General features: G+C 40.7%; 1 protein-coding gene across 1 annotated transcript in view; it reads right to left on the bottom strand.

Annotated features, from left to right (window-relative positions):
* Positions 1–19,849, bottom strand: part of LOC139689843 (chitotriosidase-1-like) — a 30,762-nt gene extending 10,913 nt beyond the window's left edge. The window contains exons 1-7 of the mRNA XM_071586936.1: positions 19,738–19,849; positions 18,291–18,348; positions 15,698–15,913; positions 9,274–9,368; positions 7,573–7,680; positions 3,403–3,530; positions 2,010–2,091 (exon numbers count right to left, since the gene is read on the bottom strand). Coding sequence (XP_071443037.1) covers positions 2,010–2,091; positions 3,403–3,530; positions 7,573–7,680; positions 9,274–9,368; positions 15,698–15,913; positions 18,291–18,348; positions 19,738–19,740 — 690 coding nt within the window. The 5' untranslated portion in view covers positions 19,741–19,849. The remainder of the gene's footprint in view (positions 1–2,009; positions 2,092–3,402; positions 3,531–7,572; positions 7,681–9,273; positions 9,369–15,697; positions 15,914–18,290; positions 18,349–19,737) is intronic.
* Between the last annotated feature and the right edge of the window lie 530 nt (positions 19,850–20,379).

Below are 20,379 nucleotides of genomic sequence, written 5' to 3'. Positions count from 1 at the left end.
AATTAAACAATAAATTGTGGCGGGCAACAAATAAAGCAAAAGAAGCATGGTGGAAGACGCAGTGCGAGGATATGGAAAGTATGCAGAGGAAGGGTGAAATCGGTGCGCTGTACAGCAAAGTTAAATCGTTATCGGGAAGTAAGAAAGGAAGACCTATGCTAACAGTTAGAGGTAGGGCGGGTAAGGTAATAGTAGACCCAGGAAAGATCCAAGAGAGATAGAAGGAATATATAGAAGAACCGTATAGTAAAGAGCTTAGACGAACAAAGTTAGACATTGAAAAGGAACATGACGTAGAGGAAGATATCTTAGGTGCAGGCATACTAGACAATGAGATAGAAAGGGCATTAAGGGAGATGAAACTAAATAAGGCCGTGGCGGTGGATAACATTCCCGCGTAACTTTTGAAATGCTTAGGAAAATTTGGGAGGAAGAGGCTATATGGGTTGATCCATAGTATTTATGAGGAGGGAATCTGGCCGGAAGACTTTGTGAGATCAGTTTTAGTTCCTATTCAGAAAAAGGTAAAGGCTACATCATGTGAGGACTACAGAACGATAAGTTTGATATCCCACGCAGTTGTTCTCAGGATCATAAACAAAAGGATAGAGAGTAGGGAAAATGATTACTTAGGGGATGATCAGTTTGGGTTTAGGAAGGGGAGAGGTACGCGTGATGCCATTGCAGTAATGAGATTATTAATCGAGAGGAATATAGAACACAACCAGGAGGTATCTGCATGTTTCGTAGATTTCGAAAAAGCGTTTGATAGAGTGAATAGGGAAAAACTAATGAGTATTCTGCGGAAAATAGGAATAGATTGGAGGGAAAGGAGGCTAATCCGCAACATGTATATGTCTCAGACTGCTCAGGTACGAGTGGGGAACGGGGACTTCGCATGGGCAGTGATAGGAAGATGTGTAAGGCAGGGTTGCCCATTATCACCGTTGCTGTTCAACCTGTATGCAGAGGAAATGATCAAAGAGGCATGGGAAGAACTCGAGGTAGGAATGAAAGTCGGCGGGGAATTCGTAAAATCAGTTTGGTTCGCTAATGACCAAGCTTTAATTCGTCAGTCAGCCAAGGGGCTGCAAACATTGCTGAGTGAATTTGAAAGTCAGTGCGACAGGAATGGGATGAGAATGAAAATTAATGAAAAAAAGTTTATGCGGTTTTTTAGCAAGAAAAAGGCTAAGATAAACGTTAAAATAGGAGGGCAAAAACTAGAGCAGGTCAAACAGCTTACGTATCTGGGAAGTGCTTTGGACCAACACGGTCAAAGTAGTAGGGACGTAAGGAGAAGAATTTCGCTAGACAAGGAGGCTTTTACAAGGAGGAGGGAGTTGACGAATGGGACGTTGAGTGAGGATGTTAAGAAAAGACTCGTAAAAACTTTGATTTGGAGCGTAGCTATGTGCGGCGCGGAAACTTGGTCATTGAAGCAGGAGTATAGACGTACAGGACCTCCTGTAGACTGGAGGCTTCTGAAATGTGGGTGTGGAGAAGAAATGGAGAAGGTGAAATGGACAGAGAAGAAAACAATAGAGGAAGTACTTGGTTTGTTGGGTGAAATCCTATGGAGGCAGGAAAAGTGGATGAAGGGGGTATTGACCGGCAGTTGGGAGTGGAAGACTCTAATAGAGGGGAGAATGTTTGGCAGAGGAGGAAGGGACAGGAACAGGATAGGGATGTTGGACGGGATGAAGGGAGGAAGAAAGTACTCAGAGATGAATAGGGACCTGATATAGAGTAGGATGCTGGATTTTGTGTTTTGTTAGGAGTCACAGAATGTTTTATTTAGTAGCCTTGTCCATCCAAAAACCTACTTAAACCGGTAGATTACCTAATGATAATTATATATATGTGGATATGATATAATGATTATATATATATGTATATATATGTATATATATATATGTATATATATATATTTTTTTTATATATTTAAGGAAAGTTGGAAAATAGCAGAATCTTTCTGTCAACTTGTGCTTAGATTTAATGGTACTCACCAGCATGGCAATAGATGAAAACATTTCCGTTTGAACATTCGGCACCTTCCAATAAGAGCCCATGACGATAAGGTCAAAGTTTCTGTGAATAATTCCATAAAAAACGGTTGAAAGTCAGTTAAATTAGATAGATAAGAGCACAATAGCTCATTACATTCGGTTCATGTGGAACCAATTTCTGCAGGAGAAGGATTAGAAGAAGTTTTGACAGAGGACGTGAAGGGCAAGAGGGTGAGGGAAGAATGTTAAGCAGGGAACGGAAGAGGGATCTTATTTATTTATTTATATAAGCCCTGAATGCCACCGCCAGGGGGTGTGGCGGGGGGTGAGTACACCACGTGAAGATGACCTTCCACGGTCGAACAATTTTATAATTATCCATTATCGTTCGTGGAAAATATGGCATTTTAAATCTCTGTGTTCGACCCTTGGTCTCTCTAATTTTATTAGCATGATCTCTCCTACCGTAGTACAATGGGGTAATAATACGAGTACATTTTCAACATCACTGCTAATGAGACCTCCTTCCAATTTATGCAAGAGCTTCAATCTGCTATTTAACCTTCGCTCCGTGAGTGATTCCCAGCCTAGCCCCACTAATATTTTGGATACGATTCACGTGATGCAATTTGGCAATCAATGCAACTTCATGAGAATCCAAAGTACTTGTGGCATGTTCTATAAATGAGGCCTAACCGGCGAAAGATTAGATTTCTCTTTGACTTTTTCTTCACAGTTACCCATAATCTTCGAATAAATCCTAATTTTTCGTTAGCTTGTATACATATTACCTGTATGTGTTTCACCCAGAAGAGATTTTCATTTTTTCCACGAACGATAAGGGGTCAGAATCACATTGTCCAACCGCGGTAGGGATAAAATTATTTGGGTCAATATTAGTTTGGTGTTTGTATTCACTCCCTGCCACACACCTAGCGGTGGCTTTGGACCTTGCCAGGGATTCGTCGTCAGGCAGGAATAACTGAGAAAAGATTCAAAATATTCCTCTTGGGTGGAACGTGATTAGTTACAATCGGAAAGTTTTTGCATTTTTTGTGATTTCACCGAGTCGGTGTGATTTGTGGGTAGGGCGACTTTTTGGATGTGCCCATTGGCCAGAATGATACCGACAAGATTTGCGGGGCGTTTCTTAAAGTAACTGAAGGACATTTGGAGAGAATTATAGGGTAATAATAATGCCAGCGGTTGAATGTTTATAAGTTAATCTGTTGCAGTATCGGGGGTTGGATGGGAAACAGATATCTCTCCATATTACTGAACGGCAACTCGTATATTTTCGAAAAAACATCCTCAGTATAATACATTGTGCATTGTGATTATTTTGTACTAGGTGGTGTAACCAAAAGTTTTGCCCGATGCTCTTTCCGCTCACCTGGACAAAGGCTCCGTCAGCTCTATTTTGACATCAGCGGGAGCGTCTGGAGGCAAGATGAAAGAGATCAGGCTGAGCCCTCGCCGATCGAATTCACGCCGTAGAAATGGAGCGACTTCCCCGAATACCTGTAGCAGGAATGAAATACAGAAAAGGTGATATTTCGTTTTTTATGGACTTCACCGGAAGGAATCACGTTCATATTGTTCATCTGAACTTCAACAGCCACCTCGCGAGCAAATCTTAGTTTCAAAAATACTAATACTATAAGCTCACCACGTGAAGCCTGATAATTTATGTGGGCACGATACCCAAGATTAAAAACAATGAAACATTCAAGTATATACTGAAGATAATTAAAAAATCGTTCTTTTAAGGAATTTGAAATCATTGGGCATTAGCTTACATCAGCCATTGGTAATAAAACATGATCCCATTTCGACTCAACCAGTGTATGCTAAAAAACCATAAAGTCTATATTTCTTCCCGTTTAATTCGGAAGGTTTAAACACAAATGAGGAAAACTTAAATAAAGAAAATGAAGCACCCGCAAATAATTTTTTTGCACTGGAGCCTATTCTTGGTCGGTTGAATCAATCAGACATTTGGAAACACATTAAATACCTAATTGACTATTTAATGAAAAGAAATTAATTCACAGAGTAGATTGTATAAAACTATGCATTATTGGCAGAATATTTCTCAATTAAATGATGAAAAATTATATAGGTTAATATTTTATATATCATATCGGTTTTAGAAGGAGTTATTTCCCATTTGATTGCATTATAGAGTAATATAGTCAAGTGAACCTTTTCCAGATTTCCTTCTTCCTGGAATTACTCGAAGTCATGAATTATTTTCTTTATATATACCAGAGTTTAAATTAGTACAAACCCTTCTACCACCAAATTAGTGTAATGATCAATTTCTCATTGTTGTCTCATTCTCCAAAAGGAAGGCAGGTGAGGGAAGGGTATATAAAATAATGGGAGAAACGATTGTAACAAAAGATAATTGTAAATATCTAGGGGTACACCTAAGTAAAGACTTAGGGTGGGGACTTCACACAGATTATGTGGTAGGCAAGGCCTTTAAATCGCTCCACTGGGTCATGCGGAGCCTCAAAGGAAGCACTAAATCAACTAAAGAATTGGCCTACAAAACAATTGTAAGGCCTATTGTCGAATATGCGACCACAGTATGGGATCCCTTTGAAATAGGGCATGTGAAAAAATTAGAAGCAGTGCAAAGGAAGGCTGCCAGGTACGTTTTAGGGCGACATAGGCAGACCGACAGTGTAAGTGACATGCTAGGCTCACTAGGATGGGGGTCACTAAAGAACAGACGGAAGCTGAATAGACTGTGTGCCATTTTTAAAATATTGAAAGCTGACGGAGGCTGGAAAGAACTGAACGAGAGTGTAAATAAGCCATGTTATCTCGGCAGGAATGATCACCCGCTTAAAATCAAATACATGCCCCAAAGGACAAACACCGCCAAGTTTTCGTTCCTAAATATGGGAATCAAAGAGTGGAACCAGCTGCCTGATGAACTCTTTAAGCCCTTACCCAAAAGCATTAAATCATTTAGGCGTGAATGCAAAAGGTATACATGATGGGATTGTTAAATGACACTATTTAATGGCGACTATTTAATGACACTGTGATATGTTATAAGAATGACTACTGTTTGTTATATCATGTCATTGCCACCCGGCTTATCGCCTAACAGCAATGTATCCCAAATAAATAAAAAAATAAATAAATAAATAAATTTCAAACTATCAAAGTGGAAACTGTATGTTATACGGTGAAAAATAAAGAGCGCATTGGAAAAATATCAAAGTATTAATAAGGATTTCTCTTCCATTTATCATAATAGTCTTATCTTATTCCTCAAGGAGCTAATGTATTTTCCTGGGAGGGAACTCTTTTTGTTTATTAGTAACAATAATAGTTTATTGACTATTACTGCGGAGGATATTATTTCTCTCTTTCTGCCTTTCCTTTTCATTCTTTCTTGAATACGTTTCGTACCGCTCCACCTTCCATACATTTCGTACCGCAACACCCCCGTTCTCACGCGACGGTTAGCTGCAGTCGAATTGTCACCGACATCATATCGTAATTTGTTGCCGTGGGGAGCAATCTTCAAGGAATAATTCAGTGAGCGCTCGAATCGCCATAGCGATCAAATCCTCCTTTAGGTCCTCAACCATCAACCATCCTCCTCCTCACTTCTCCTTAATTAGCCAATAGCAGCCATTGTCATCTCTCCAAGGAATCATATTTTAGATATTTAGATATTTTAATACCCTGCAAGCCATTACTAGGATATGTGGCAGAGGTTGAATTCACACCAGACGAATTTTGATCCGAATATTTTCCCCCTACTGCGGTCGGTCAATGCTATTCTGATCCCTTATTGTTCGTGGAAAAAATGAAATCTGAAATCTATCAGATCTACACTTCATCATTACCAGCATTTCAATCCTAGGATTGGTTGACTACAGCACATTTCTCTCCATTCTACTGTATTTGAATGCAACATTAGGCTGCATACTCTAGGGAGGATAATGTGGTGGCTTCCCGTTGCCTTCCACATCGCAGTAGTTCTGCGGCCTATACCAAGAACTTCACTCTCGCCCGCAGCTGTGGCAGCTGATGCCGGGCGGACCCACTCGCCTCTGCGCCACCAGTGCCTAATGGTGAAACTGCTGCCTTTCACCCTGAGTTCAGGGAAGCTGTTTAGCAGGAGTCTGGTGGGTTTCTCGTGGTCTCGTGAAGTCGTTCCAAAATACCATTATCTTGTTTATTTTTGTTAACGTGTGGTCCTCTCGTTTCAAAAAACCATCCATAATTAATCTCTCTAATTTTATTCACATTATCTCTCCTACCGTAGTACGATGGGGTTCAATACCTTTTCAACATCACTGCTAAGGAAACGCCCTTACAATTTATGAAAGAGATTTTATCTGTAGTTTAATCTTCGCTCCGCGAATGATTCCCAGCATAGCTGCTCTAATATTTTGCATGCGCTACTAAGTTTATCAAAACAACGTTTTACAAATCTAGCTCCTCTACACTAAACGCGATCCAATTCGGGAATCAATCCAACTTCGTGAGGATTCCATACACTAGCAGCATAATCTATAAATTAGGCATAACCAGCGAAAGATAACATTTCCCTTTGACCCTTTCATCATATTTATCCAGTACTCTTCCAATAAACCCTAATTGTTTGTTAGCTCGCCCACATATTACCTGTATGTGTTTCACCCAGGAGAGATCGTGAGTGAGGGTAACTCCTAAGTATTTAATCGAATCTACACATTTCATTTCGGTTTTTCCGATGCAGTTGGCGTTCTGGAAGGAATTGCTCAATTTTTTAAATTATAATTCATCACTAGGTACGTTTTTAAGTTTATAACTGCTAAGTGTCAGACCAACGTTGCATAGCATTACTGTCATCTGATAAAGCTGCTATGTCCTCAGGATCACGGATATCTCGGTAAACCATTGCATCGTGGGGAAAGAAACGTATCTTACTAGTGACTACAGAGTCAATGCTGTTAACGTGAAGTAGGCGTAAGAGAGGTCTGATGACACTTCCCTGGGGAACACCAGAGGTGACTTCTACTGCATTTGAGCTAATCCATCTATCACTACTCTTTGTACCCGACCATTCAAAAAGTCTTTAATCCAACCCCGGATATTTTTATCCAAGCCAAATGCTTCTAGCTTTGAGAATAGTTTTTTATGAAGCACTTTGTCGAAGGCTTCCTTCAAATCGAGAAAACCGCGTCCAATGAAACATTGCTCTTTCCCGAATTAATAATATCAATATGAAATCCAACCTGAAAAAAGAATATCAATAAAAATATCTAATTTCCGTCCAGCCATAATTCGAAGTCCTTTAACCATGACAACTTTGATTACATCGTTTCAATCCAGGCTCTTGGATAGAGAAGTAGAAAAACCTTAATGTGTCGAACATTAATTGTTCCAATCAATTACGCAACCAATCAATGACATTTTATGATATTGAACAATAAACATTTGCCACAAGTGTGACGTTATTCATAAATTTACGGAGCTGATGACTCCATGGTGTAATGGCCTTCTATGACAGCTGCTATTTTCTTGCATTTTTTTGTGGTCTACCTACCTTAAAGTTGAGTGTGCGAAAGTCCATTCCGTCGAAACCCCGGCTCTCGACGAAGTCGGCGGCGTTTGTGGCGAAGATCTCCAAGGCCGAGCTGTTTCTCGAGGCCTGCTACACGAGGATGGAGATGTGAGTAGAGAAGAAAACGTACCTCATTCACTCATCTTCACCTTATATATGACTCCAGCAGATGTACAAGGCCAGTCCCAAAAGCACTATGACTAATTTTTTCCCGGCCAGAAGGGACGCGCGGTTAGGTTCGAGGAAGGGAAGTCTCAGGAAAGGCTGGAGGCCGGTAGTAGTTGGCTCCCAACCTCTTCCAAATGCGGATCGTTCGTTTGCGAAACCTCTTTAACGTGACTTTGTTGCGCTCCGTCATGAACCGGTTATTTGAGCCGCACTAAGCCATCAAATTTTGCGTGAAACTGAGTAAAACCGGTAAAAAGAATAATGACATGCTCAAGACAGCTTATGGTGATATTGCCATGGGGACGCCGAGTGTTTTTGAGTGGTACAAGGCGGTAGTCCAGGGGTAGAGAGTTGGAATTCTTACTTGAGGGCCTGGGTTCGATTCAAGTTATTTCGGGAGGGTAGAGAAGATGTTGAAGACGCCGAGCGTTCATAAGAACGCCCTTCGACCTCAAAATTTGACGACACTCTTGAAAGAGTGAAGGCTTCCTTGGACCGGGATAGCAGATTAGTATTCGCATTGTTTCTGATCAAATTGGTATCCATAGAAGTGATGTGCATCGACTGGTAACTGAAAACATGGGCATGAGAATGGAGTGTGGGAAGTTGGTGCCGCGAGTGTTCTCGGACGAATAAAAGGAACTCGCACGCGGATCTACCAAGAGCCTCTCGACCACCTGAGTGAGGATCCAAATCTTTTCGACACTGCCCAACCAGACATCTCCCTCTTTCTCCACCTCAAATCAGTGCATAAAAGAACCCCACCGCAGCTTGGTGGAAGCGTTACAACACCCGTGACGAGGAAGCTTAGCAGTATTCCAGGCGTACGAGGTGGGTAAACCCCGCTGCCTGCGGTGTGTGTACTCACAAGTGTACTATTTCGAAGACTTTTGAGTGAATGTATGAATTCTGACCGTAAATGTTTTTAATCAACGAAGCCCTACTACTTTTGGGACAGACCTTGTAAATGAATGACTGACCGACTTCGGACAGAGAGAGGCATGCATAGCGACTCGTGTGCGGGCCATCATGCACGAGAACGCGATATTTCAATCATTAGTCTTAAGCCGCCTGACCAAAACTCCAGTGTGACCCTTTAATTGATAGTTGAATAAATATTTAAATAATTCACTTTCCTAATATCGCAGAACGGTTATTTTTAAATCTTTCTGTGTCGTTGCGATAACCATAAGATGTATTGCTGAAGAAAGGACAAAGCTCTCATCATTGAAGGGGATTTTCTTTGATTTGTCCCCATAGGTTGTTGTACGACCCACACGTGTTGAAATATAGTAATTTAAATTATAGCTCAAGCGTTGAAATTTTTCTTGTGTTCACTTTTCGGATTTTGCAGAGAAGTAGATCACATACGATCTGATGATTGTCATTCAAATCTTAAAAGTTAAAAGTATAAAATGCCCATTTGTTTGGTAAAACTAGTTCTCAACCGTATTTTTACAGTCAAACACATTATTCGAGTCTAATTGATATGAAAATATCGCGAGTCATTCCTACTTGTTTCTTGATTTCCTCGTCATTATCGTAGACATTGATGATGATCTTAAGGGCAGGATTAATCTCCTTCAGCGCCAGCGTTCGGTTGTATAAACCTGCGAATAAAGCAAAATTATATGTAGCCAATTTTCTAAGGTTGTTAGAGAAAGGTTTCATCTTAAATTTAAATACCTCATTGAATGATGGTGGATGAGAGATCAAATTCTGTCAAAATGTCTCACAAGTAATCAAAGCTACGGAAAAACCGGGAAGGGTGTGTTCATTTCCTCCGAAAATTGTTCTTTCTACGTCATCAGAGGGATGCTCAATCGGAAGGTTTTAGAAACAATTTGCCTGCATCGCTCCATCTAACGAATGGACATACTTTGACGAGTTTATGAGTGTTGCTATCGAGGCATCAGGCAGACAGACCCTCAGCGACGGAAGAGGTAGGGAGGAATACTACGTAGAATAGCTCAACGGGCCTACGATTTTTTGTTAGGGAAAAATATCAGAATAAAAATATTATTGGTACAAAGAAGTGGTTCAAAGCAGCAAGATTTATTGGCACACTTAACGATAATTATAACTTCTCAAGGATTGTTTTTGATATCCCCTAATAGTAATATTCTCCGAGGTAATAACATTCTCTTAATACATACAATTTATATATGCTCACTGGATTGTGAATTTATTATTATCAAATATATTTTACTCCCTAATTTAAGTTTTGGATGAAAACGGACTGCGAATAGTTAATGACCCAAGCCGCTCCTAAACGGACACAACCTACACCTCCACATACTGATATAAACCCACCTTTAATTACGCATAATTTCTACCTACCTTCATTACATGCAACAAACCTATCCACTTCGCCCCCCCTCCAAATTGCTTCCCCTCCCTTGAATCGTAGTATTCCAATTGTATAGAAAAACAAAATACTCAGCATCCGCCTTTCCTTATACTCTAGGATTTATTTTAATAATCCCCTCTCCTCTTCCAACCTGTCTAATAGTGAACTTGGCAATTTCAGGTTTGACTGTACGAAAGTTATCCATCATGAAAAGAAAAATCGCAGCTTTGTCAAGACCATCTGATGTTTTAATCTTAGAACATTAAGAACGAAACGAATAAATTTGGAATTAACGAAGCTGTAATTTTTTTTCCACGCTGCCTAGTAGTACTTGTTTATTCTTCCTTTCCGTCCATTTTACCTTTTCCAACCTTCTCCACCCCGACGACTCAAAAGTCTTCTCTCTGCGGTTCTGACATCATATCAAAGTTCCAGTGTCTTTGCCGAATAAAACCACGCTCTATATGAAAGTATTCACTAAACTTTTTTTTAATATTCGCCCTCAAATTCCGCGTTATCAATCCCTCCTCGTCGTAAAATCTTATTTCTCCGACGAAGTTCTAATGTAACCTCTTTTTACATCCTTCACGGTCAGAGCTGCATATCTGGCGATAGTTTCGTCCACGGGGTGCGCCTTCGGGTTAACACATATTCTCGCACTTATCCATGCCAAAAATATGCAAACACCTTGACCGACGGTCATCCTAGACAGTGTACAGCGTGACTTTCCTCGCTCCCCCACCTAGTTGCCCTTTTCCAACGAGTCTCATCCCATTTCTATCACTCGGAGTTTGGCAATACACTAATCATGATTGTAACCCTTTGGCCGATTTACTTATTACAGTTTGGTCATCCGCAAACTTAACTGATACAATGAATTCCCCGCCCACTTTCATTCCTATCTCCAGTTCTTCCCATGCATCTTTAATCATTTCCGCCCCACATACGTTAAACAGCCGCGGTGATAATGAACAACCCTGCCTTTAACCTCTTCCTAGCAATGCCCATCCGGGCTCTCCATCTGCCTTTCGTGTATGAGCGGGAGATCAAAGTTGGGCTCGCATCTAAGACATGAGCCGATTGCGGATAAATCTCCTATCCCTCCAATATAATCCTATCTTCTGCAATATGCTCATTAAAATTACCGGTTTTCTCTTTTGAGCGCCTTCTCCAAATCTAGAAAACTAATTCACCGTAATCGTACACTATTTCACTTTGAATTGGAGACTTTTCCCCTGTTATGGCATCACGCGTGCTTCCCCCAGACACGAGCGCATTCCCCAGGTAAACATTTCTTCTCCGCTTTCCATTCCTTTTGTTGATGGTTTCACTATCACCTTAGCGGGGGGGCGAAATGAAACTCATTGCTCTTATAGCCCTCACATACGACTGTCTGAGAGTTTCCTTTGATGGTAATGACACTTTCAACGGGTATTTGACACTGAACTCCTACTTCATCATCGAGCTTCAACTTCCAGCAGAGCACTAATTTAACCCTTCCTCTCTGAACTGCACATTCTCACACCGCGTCTTTCACTACGCTCCTTTGTTTCTATTTGTTTCCTCTCTCTGTCTACTGCGCTGCTCTTCATACAACCTTCATATTAAAGTATCAGTAATAATTTTTCCCGACACGTGCGTGAAATGCTAAATTCAGACCGTCGGTTAAGCGTGCGCATTTTCTTAGATCGTATTGACAGTGACATTGCACACAATTATATCAATCAAAATTTGGCGATGCGAAAGATCTGCGCTAAACTCGTCCCGAAGGTCTTTGTACGGACAGCCAAGAACAGAGTCGAGTATCTGCTAGCGGAGACCTGCTACGACGGCATTTCCACGATTACCAAGCCCCATGACAGTCCCAACTTGGCACCAGCAGACTTCTATTTCCTATTCCCTACAAAAAATATATCCTACCACAAAGGATACCACCACGGGACCCTAAGTGAAATTCTTTAAGAAGAAATTTTATTTTTCGCTGGTTAGGCCTTATTTAGAATATGCTGCAAGTACATGCATGGGATCCTTAGGAAGTTGGATGAATTACCGAATTGAATCGCGAGCAGCATACAGGAGCTTCATTTGTAAAACATTGTTATGATAGACTTAGAAGCGTATAAAAAATATTAGAGAGCAGCTAGGCTGGGAATCACTCAATGAACGAAGGTTAAATTAAAGATTAAATCTCTTGCATAAATTATAAGCGCGTCTCACTAGCATTGATGTTGAAAATGTATTATAACCCCCATCGCACTACGGTAGGGAGGGATATAGTCAGTAAAATTAGAGGAATCAAGTGCAGAGCAGATACATTTAAGATGTATTTTTTCCACGAACGATAAAGGATCGGAATGACATTGTCTTACCGCGGTAAGGTCATATTCGGGTTGGAATTAGTCTGGTGTGTATTCATCTCCTGCCACACACCCTAGCGGTGGCTTTCAGGGTACATAAATAAATAAAATAAATAAGATCCGTCAAAGAAGCTTGCACGCGTGCCATAAAGAGTACCCTAATCTGGTATCCGCCTACCAGGGAACCTTAGATTCGTGGAAAAACCGCTCTGGCAAAAGTGAGTCGACGCTCAAGGGATGCACTCTGAAGAATTTTGAGGCATTTTGTAGTAATATCTGAAGCAATCTATCTATATCCGAAACTATTGCTGATATATTTTATGTAAACCATTTACTTCCCTCTCCCTGACTCTTGGTTTACAATCTTTCATTACCTTCTCTCGTCTATCTTTCTCATTCGCAATCCATCTCATTCACTTGGTTTTGATTATCTTTTCGTACGTTTTCTATATTTACATATTTATTCTTTATCGCAGCTAATAATTCATTTGGCCTGCTGCATTCTACTGGAGGCCACGGCTTAAAAGCGCACTGGCTGTAATTCTGGAGAATGGACGCCGTACTCCCGCATCGTCGCCGACATAAACATTTTCCGCTGGGATTATTTCCAAGATTGCGAATATCACAATCTTAATTTACTCGCAATATGATGAAACGATGTCAGTTCTATTGCCATCCGGTCACCCCTTTTCCTCAGCCTTGGACTAATTCTATCTTCTCACAAACACAGGATGCATTCACATAAATCACGAGGTTAAAGGTTGCTAGGATGAACGACGCGATTCGAGCGAGAATTGCGTTATGGTTTCTGCGCTTCGTTATTTGTGCATCGGAAATAATAATTATGGGCATGACTTTAATGTATCCTTCAACCACTACGCCTCCCCCTAAATGACGCAGTCTCACTCGACAAATACTTATCCTCTCGCTACGCTGCCGGGAATGCCGTTGAAAAGCATCGACGCATTCCATGGAAGATAGACACTAATCTCTCTATACTGCACCACCATATAATTTCTGCCTTCGAAAAAAGATCTCAGCTGGATGTCTGTTACATTGATTTTTCTAAAGCTTTTGATTCCGTTAATCATCCCCTCCTCATTCACAAACTCCATTCACGTTATAATATCCATGGCACACTCTTATGTTTACTCTCTAATTTCCTGACTTCCCGCAACCAAAGAGTTCTAATTGAAGGTATTTCCTCGAGTTACTTACCTGTTTCTTCTGGTGTGCCTCAAGGCAGTGTATTAGGCCCACTTCTGTTTGCCCTCTACGTCGACGACATAGTTGATGATATTCTCCCCTCTAGCTGTGGTGCTCTCCTCTATGCCGACGATTGTAAAATATTTAAAAGAGTTGGCACCGCGGCTGATTCCCTGGATTTACAAACTGCTCCTCAAGCGGTCGAAACATGGTGCGATAAATGGAGGTTGCGCGTGAATCCTGGGAAATCCGCTGCGATGTCCTTCTCGCTGAAGACGAACAATATAACCTCCACTTATACGTTAAATAATCAACCCATTCCCTCTGTCATTTCCCACTCCGATTTAGGCGTCACTTTTGACCACAATTTAACTTTCCAGGACCATATTAAAACAATTGTAAGCAAGGCTATGGCGGTTGTTGGAACCCTGTACCGGCTAAACGAGGTCTCCGAACCGCGTGCATTAAAATCCGTTTTCATTGGGTGTGTGCAACCCATCCTAGAATATTGCTCACCTATTTGGTCAACTGCTTCCCCTACCACACTTAAACTACTCAACCGTCCACTCAATTTCTTTTTAGCCATAGTACGACATCGCATACCTACCCTCAGACTCTCCTCACGTAGAGAGGTATTACTTTCACTTGGATTATTACACCCCACCCACCGCCGATTGACATCCGATTACAAATTTCTTCACTGCATCATGAATGGCTCTTTCAGATGCATTGATCTCCTATCTTTCTTTGCCCTCTACATTTCAGCCCGTACGACCCGCAATGCACAAACTTTACACCAGCCCAAATTCCGACTCTCACTTTCGCAGGGATCCCTTTTTTACCGTTTACCTTCCATCTTCAATTCCCTCTCTAATACTTCTTCTTCTCTTGACCTCTTGGATTGCTTGACTGCTTGGATTGCACAAGCTTCTACAGCCAACTGCAGAGCCTTTTCTGATACCCCCTCTAATATGTTGTTTTTTGTTTTTTTTATTAATCACCATTGTTATTTTGAGATTATTTTAATATTTGTTGTTATCATGTATGCTTAGTTTATTATTTATTATTTTTTATATAACCCAATGTAAAGGCCTTAGTGCTGTTTTTGGCGTTAAATAAATAGAACGGGTGGGCATCTTTGAGTTCTTTGATGGACGTGTTATAGAGTGTGGGCGGTAGTTATTGTTTTTACCGAAGAATGTGTTTGGTGGATTTCTAATGCTGTACAATATTAACTTAAGCATCGATATCATATCTGCTGACAAGCATAAAACATTATTATAACAAACTGATGATCTATTATTGACGGTTAAAATTTTATGGGAGGGAAATAACGTAAATTAATCAAAAAATCAAGGATTAATTAATTAAATTGTTGAAAACAATGGTTTGAATTACCTATTTGTATTTGTGATGGATTTTGTTTGCATGCATCAGACTATGTTTTCCATTTGAGAATTCAATATTGAACATATCATAGAATTGTTTGCGAAAAATTATAAGGGATAGGTTTGAAAATTAAAACTTCGTGCTTTTAAAAAAAACCCTGGAAAGAGGAAGCTAGGTATTTACTGGGACAATAGACTATTGTGATGTCATTATCTGCAACTTTGACAATATTAATAGGGAGTAAATAACCTTGAAATACCAATGAAAAATTATAATTCACTCTTATTTTGAGCTTCGAAATCAAATAATTCAAAACAATTATCAAATTTATGACAGTGGCATTCGTGAGGTATTGTCAGTAAAGTCAACGAAGGTTATCCATAACTTGTTTCCCACAGTTGAATAATAGTTTCGACAATATTTCCTTCAAGCAAACAGCAAGTTACCAGCAGAAATACGTGGAGATATCAGGTCATAAATTTGAAACGGCGGGATTAAATATTTGGGACAGAAGTAACTACCACTGCAACATCTTTCAAACCGTGACCATCTAAGGTCCCGCTAGAATTCCATTGGTTATCCTCACCCTCTATCCATGCACCCAGTAGGTTAGGGGGGAACATAACTCTGTTCCTACCTTTGCCTCCGTCTTCCTTCAGGTCGAATTCCTTGTCCTTCGGGACGACCGTTAGGTCCTTGGTCACCACTGCTCGGTTGTAGACCACGTGAGTGCAGATGGTCACGTCCAGGTCCTCCGGGTTGAAGCGAACCTCCGCCTGGGGCCGAGCTGCGGCCATGCCCTCGAGGTAGCACATCACGATCTTGCCGCCTAGCCCCCTCGTCACGGGTGACCCTAGGGCGGGAGGGAAGATGCACGTGTGAGGCTGCGTTCACAGGTCAGATATCTACGCGGCATCTACGGGGAGCACGCCCTGGGCAGCCCGCACAGGTTAGGCTCTTACGTAAGCTAAGAGTTAAGCAATTACCTCCGTCCTATCCATGATTGCTCGACGCTTCCGAGTTCCCCTGTTGATAATACGTACGAGAACTCTAGCATTAAGGGCAACTTAGGTCTCCGAGAAAGATGCGTCCTTTGTGCCCTAATCTGATAAAGATTATAAAATAGTCTGCTACTCTGTAAACTAGTCCAGGCAGAGTAGTAACCTATTTTCCGCTCCATTTCATAAACTACGCTCGTAAACGGATGACGAAATTAGTGGCGTAAATGTTTGTAATATGTATGTTTTCATTACATTTACGAAGAATGAGAAAAATTTGAATTTTAATTATTCTTCGTGAAATTAAAAATCAATTTTTATATATTCTACGAGAAGCAGGTGTTGGAAGTTCACCCATTTATTTATCCTGGAAAGTCCCGGTTCAAAACTCCTTTTGGAGACCCACATGATTTTTTGCACGTTTGAATAACTGACTTTGGGTATATAATGGTTTGAGGCGTCACTTTTTGGAAGCGATTCACATCGGAAAAGAAAATACTTAGTTCATCCGCATATATTGTATTATACGCAACCTAGGTTTCGACTTACTGATCTACAGAGAACAACCTGATGATGAATTTGTCAGTCGAAACCTAGGTCGTGTAGAATAACATATATGTGAAAGAACGAAGTATTTTCTTTTCTGAGAATGGGCACTTCTCAAGATGAATGTGATGACCTTTGACAAGATTACTTTTAAATGAGAACGCTGAGATCACAGTGACAGGAGCAGCATCTTCTTCTCTGGGCGTCTAGCATATTTGATGCGTTACATGGCTTCGATCAAAGAGAGTTCCTGACTAGGCCTCAACTTTCAGTATCAGCACTCACTTTGATTGCGCTGAATCAAAATCGAATATGCATCAATCTTTGTTTTTTCGTGCGTCACTGACATAAAAAGCAATTTTCTCAGAAAACATTCTTATGTTGAAGGTTTGGACCCATGATAGACAACCCAGGGAATGGTTTTAATAACTGAAGAAACATAGCGCCCTAACTACGCCTAAGGATCAAAATTAACAAGTCAGGCAGAGATCAGGCAGTTCCTTACACCGTGCCTGACGATTTTCTCCATGGCAGGGAGAAACTATCATCGTAGGTAAAGAATGAGATGTGGACTTGAGAATCCGAATGCTCCATGCCTTGTGTTGACCACTATAATAGCAGGAGCTTATTGAGTTCATGAAGGAATTGAACGTGAATTGTGGCAAATTTAAAGTAGTTATAATGGCAGCTGAAAACCCAGAAAACTCGGCTATGTAAGTTTCCATTTATATAAAATGAATATTGATCCAATGAATGACTAATCTCGAGTTTTCTAAACCAGAGACGTTATAGTTTTGCATTCAAGTGGCAGGCAAGTCTCTACAACTTTGAGCAAAACGTTTGCCTCAAAGTTGTAGAGACTATCAGTTTTAGAAAATTTGGCACATCGCTATTTTCCAAATTACTAATTTTGGCATCAGACCATCTATTTTAAGGTAAAAAACATTACTTTCCTGAAAAGGACTTTCTATATTGAACTGAAAAAGGGAGAAGGGTGGTGGTTAAGAACGGAAGAACAGCGTGGAGCGCAAAAGGTAATCGGGGGAAAATGTATTTTTGCTTTTTATTATATTTTGAAAATAATTGAATTAATGACTTCAGCCTTTAAAATTATAATGTAACGTCAAACTCCGTTGAAGAGATGAAAGGGGTCTAACTGCGCAAAGTTGATATTATAGTTTTCCTTGTACGTGTACGACGTATGCATGTATGTTCATTGTGAGAGTGATCATTGATCAGACATGGCCGTTGCCACCAGGACAATTACCAAATTGCAACGATAAATTATTAAATAAATGAAATAAAAATATCATACAATCACGCACATTAAAGCCGGAGAATTTTATTTATATTGTGAAGTCCACTTCTCTCTCACTTACAGATTGGCATGCATGATTCCAACTTTACAAGATGCTGTTTCCATTTCATACTAAAGAATCACAAAATGTCTAAAAATAGAGCTTAGGAAGTTTTAGTTGGAATTTAACGACCCATTTGACACCTAAGTCTACAGAAGTCCGAGGTTATTTAAGCAATTAATACCATGGAAGACAATGTTGTTGTGTAATCCATTACAATTGTTCTAAAAATAACGATTCTGACATGTTTATAATAAAGTATTGATATTTAATCTAATCTATCAAATAATATTGCAAAGGGCACATCGCCTTCCACATTGATTCTTACCATTCACGGCGAGAGCCAGGAGGATGAGGTTGAAAAGACAAACAAAGTTTTTCATATCCTAGGAAGGAGAAAAGAAAAAAAGAAAATCAACAAAAATCCTTGGAGTCGACACGTGCCTAACTCATGTAAGCATCGTGGCACAAAGCTTTAAGAAGAGTAATAATGAAAGAATGTAAAGGGGTAACTCACGGGGGGCAAAATGTTTAATTAAGAAATGACCTGGAATACATTATGGAAAACTTTATTTTTATTCATTCACATGGAAATATGTACATATAAGAAGGAGGGTTAACACCACATAAAAAAAGACGAACACAGGAACCCAGGTGGTATAAGTATATCTAAAGCCCTCCCCGGACTACAACCTTGACGTGGTGGAAGGGCTTGTGCGTTCCGATGACCCCTAGAGCTGTGCTGGTGGGAGTAATAATAATTGCTCCTGGTAGGGTCACCCATGCCAGATAGGTCGAAGGTTAGGAGCCAGACAAAGGGTGGTCCACGCAGTATGTTCCTTAGTGAGGCGGCTGCAATGGCGTCTGACCCCAGTGGGGCGGCCAGTAAGTGATGGTGTCACGTTAAAAACACTATTGAGGAAGGCAACGGGAAACCACCTCAATTATCATCCCCAAGATTTAAATGATGGACAATACAGAGATTTTGAGTCCTGGCAACTACGGTGCTCGGCCCAATCGGCCATGTGTCGTCCCCGGCAGAGTTGGAGGCAAGGCTTCCGCGGTCGTCATCCCACGAAACCCTTGCAAGGGAAAACCAGCAGCAGGACAGAAGACGCAGGAGAGGAATACCACATTAGTTAAATTAGAAACGTGGAATGTAAGGACAATGATGAGGACAGGAAAATTGGAGAATATTAACCGAGAGATGGAAAGGGGAAATTAGATATTTTAGGTCTATGCGAGGTGAGATGGAAAGATAGCGGGGATTACTGGAGTGATAATTATAGAATAATATACAGCGGCGGGGACGAGAGCCAACGAGGGGTTGCCATAGTATTAAATGAAGAGGTAGGAAGAAGCGTAGTCAACATAGAGCAGGTAACGGATAGACTATTACTAGTCGAGATAAAAGCGGAACCGACGAACTTAGTTATTATTCAGGTATACATACCACCGAGCAACCATAAGGAAGAAGAGGTCGATAGGATATACGATCAGTTAGAGGACATAATCGCGTGTGTTCCCACTGGGAAACATTTGATAGTGACGGGAGATTGGGGTATACTTCTATATGTAATTTTGCAATTCGTAAGTTTTACAGTGTTTTAAGTAGTTTTAATGGATATTAAAACTCAGAGTAGGTCATTGTTACCTTTCCTACAAAACCTTAACAGAAGTGTTAACTGAATAATATATTTGAGAGGGTGTCTTATTGTGTTATGATGATATTTGTAACATTAATTTTTAGACGAAACAGACAGGAGGTAACTCACCATGGCGATGATTATGGCTGTGAAATTCCTTGGTATGATTCTCTTCAGTGTGGAAACGTGAGTGTCTTCGAGTAAATATGGAATGACTGCCAGAGCGATGCACTTCTCATTACATTGAGGGGTTCACTGCTTCCCCTCCCCCCATCTCCCGTATTCCCTCCCCCCTTCGCCCCCACCTTCTCAGCGGGATCAGCTAGAATCTCCTCTGACCTCTCCAATCGCCCCATTTCCTTCGTGGTGTTTATCGTATGGCGCATCTTATGGTGCATTGAAGCGATGACGGGAGTTAATTGCCTATAAAAAATCACCCTGTTTATACGACTAATCCACTGTTTCTATGCCCACATGCGTGCCATCATTTGCGTGCTGGAATCCACGTCCTCAAACACCGCCTAAATGCATTAAGCGTAGCGATGTTTATGCTCAATGTCCTGTGTTCTTTCACCTTAGTTAGACCCCACCTTGAGTATGCTGCAAGTGCATTGGATTCTCATGGATTAGGCTTCATATTGGAACTAGATCGTGCGCAACGAAGAGCAGCTAGGTCTGTGAAAACCTAGGTTTTAATGAACAAGGCAGCAGTGTCACGGCACTATTGAAAGAAGCAGGATGGGGGCCACTTGTTGACCGTAGGCTTAAGTA

This window comes from Hetaerina americana, unplaced genomic scaffold (assembly GCF_022747635.1).
Source record: "Hetaerina americana unplaced genomic scaffold, ioHetAmer1.1.p SCAF_28, whole genome shotgun sequence".
Taxonomy (NCBI): domain Eukaryota; kingdom Metazoa; phylum Arthropoda; class Insecta; order Odonata; family Calopterygidae; genus Hetaerina; species Hetaerina americana.
This window is presented reverse-complemented; position numbering and strand designations above follow the sequence as displayed.